We start from the raw sequence: 2,125 nt of genomic DNA on the forward strand, positions 1-2,125 counted from the left end.
GCATTGGCAAAAAATTTTGACTTAATTTGAGTCAAATTTTCAGACTAATAAGACAAATAATCTTACACATTCTGAAAACAAGATCATTATTCTTACACAATCAGTTCTTGTTTAGTAAATCAGTCTCAAAACAAGATCAAAAAGACTTTTTGGCTCGATATAAGATTTTAAAACTTGGTAAGATGGACAGTTTTTGCAGTGTACCTGACCCTTAAACTAACCTAAACCTTGGTCTCAAACCTAACCTCACACCCGTAATTTGCATTTGGACACGTGGGGACTGGGCATTGGTCCCCACAAATCACTCCAGTCCCAACGAGGCTGCTTTTTTGGGAAAACTTTCCTCTCGTAGGAAAAACCCGTCCGCACACACACACACACACACACACGTTTGTTCTTCCATCCTCGTGGGGACTTTACATTGACTTCCATTCATTTAATAGTCATTTCTACAGCCTAACCCTAACATCCCCAGTACATCTCTGACCTAAAACCTAACCTAAATGCGTTTCACACATAGGGCTGCCACGATAAGTCGATTAATTGACGACTAATCGATTATTAAAATAATCGATTTCTAATTTAATAATCGATTAATCGTTTTTTTTTTTTTGTTCTTTACTTTGTTTTTCTCTTCAGACTGCTTTGACACCTTCCACTGCCACATCTGCCTTTCTGTCCTTGACACACATGCACAGTAGTGGTAACTGGGGTAGGCCGTGGACGTCACAAGACATTATACAGACAGGCTCTGGTATCATGGCTACTCAGCAATGGAGCTCAAAAGTGTGGGATCATTTTAAGAAAATGACAGAGAAACCTGTGCACTATCTGCAAGGCAGAACCTGCCTTCCACAGCAATTATTTTTAGTTAGCATATAGCTAAAATCTAACCATGGTTATATAATAGCAGCTGCATTCTGGCGCGATAAGCTGTATGTTTTGTATTCAGTTAACGTATGATCCGATTAGTCGACTAATCGAAAAAATAATCGGTGATTAATCGATTTTAAAAATAATTGTTTGTGGCAGCTCTATTCACACATTAGTCCTAACCCCGTCTCCTGAACCACCAACAGTGTTTCCCCCAATGAGCGCCAAGTTTTTGTCCCCATAAGGAACAGCAGGTCCTCACAGGTAAATGGTCAAAAAATGTCCCCACCAAGTAACAAAAACATGTACACACACAGTGAAATGACCCATGTTTAAACAGTTTTTAAAAATATCTGATCTGTGCAGTATGAACAACATAAACCATGATTCATTTCCAAACTATTTTGTTATAATTTGAAGAAAACTGTGAAGCACATTTTTAAAAACATTTTCCTCATTTCTGAATCCTCAGAGACTCATTTCAGGATAACGGTGTACTACAGGGGGGTAAAGGTCTCTGAGCAGCTGGTTGAGAATGAAGCTGGATTCCGACTGGTCTACAGGTAACATCATCTGTATTCTTATTTATATTTAATCTAAGCGAGACGGCCGACATTTGCAAGCAAACTCTGAGATTTCTCTGATTGAGAGCTAACATGTTATCAGATATCCATTTTATGAGTGGACAACATAAAATGTACTTTATAAAAATATTATATTTGTGGAAAAATCAGCTATAATGTTCAGTCTTTATTACATAATCCACCTTTCTGTCATGGTGAATTGTAATGGGGATAAAAATAAAAAAATATCAAAGATGATAAAACTCAAAAAAAAGGAATAATTTCTGTGCAGTGAAAACTTTTCTGATTGTGTTCATCTTTCTTTTTTATATTTTAATGAAAGGCTATCAATTCAGAAATCAGAAAATACATTCCTCATATAACATTGTTATGATTATGAATTTATGATTTAATTACGCTGTATACATATCAAATATTCTATGTAAAATCTTGTGGTTGTAATCATAGAATAGCACTAAGATCTTAGTCTGATTGATTGATTTCTATCAGTTTAGCTACTCTTGCTGTAAAAAAAAGAAATAAATTTATTAGTGGTATTTTGTACATCTACATGTCTTGATTTGATTTATTGATTCAACAGGAAAAGATTACTAAAAATCAAGCCTGACTCAGCATAATTGCTGTTTTACAGCAGGTTCCTGTTCTGCAGCACATAAAACACTCAGAAA

At 35.5% G+C, this 2,125-nt stretch overlaps 1 protein-coding gene across 1 annotated transcript in view; it reads left to right on the forward strand.

The window, feature by feature from the left end:
• irf3 (interferon regulatory factor 3) overlaps positions 1–2,125 on the forward strand; it is a 10,226-nt gene that overhangs the window by 6,633 nt on the left and 1,468 nt on the right. Inside the window, exon 8 of the mRNA XM_014008299.1 lies at positions 1,346–1,436. Coding sequence (XP_013863753.1) covers positions 1,346–1,436 — 91 coding nt within the window. The remainder of the gene's footprint in view (positions 1–1,345; positions 1,437–2,125) is intronic.

This window comes from Austrofundulus limnaeus, unplaced genomic scaffold (genome assembly GCF_001266775.1).
Source record: "Austrofundulus limnaeus strain Quisiro unplaced genomic scaffold, Austrofundulus_limnaeus-1.0 Scaffold48, whole genome shotgun sequence".
NCBI classification, from domain to species: Eukaryota; Metazoa; Chordata; class Actinopteri; order Cyprinodontiformes; family Rivulidae; genus Austrofundulus; species Austrofundulus limnaeus.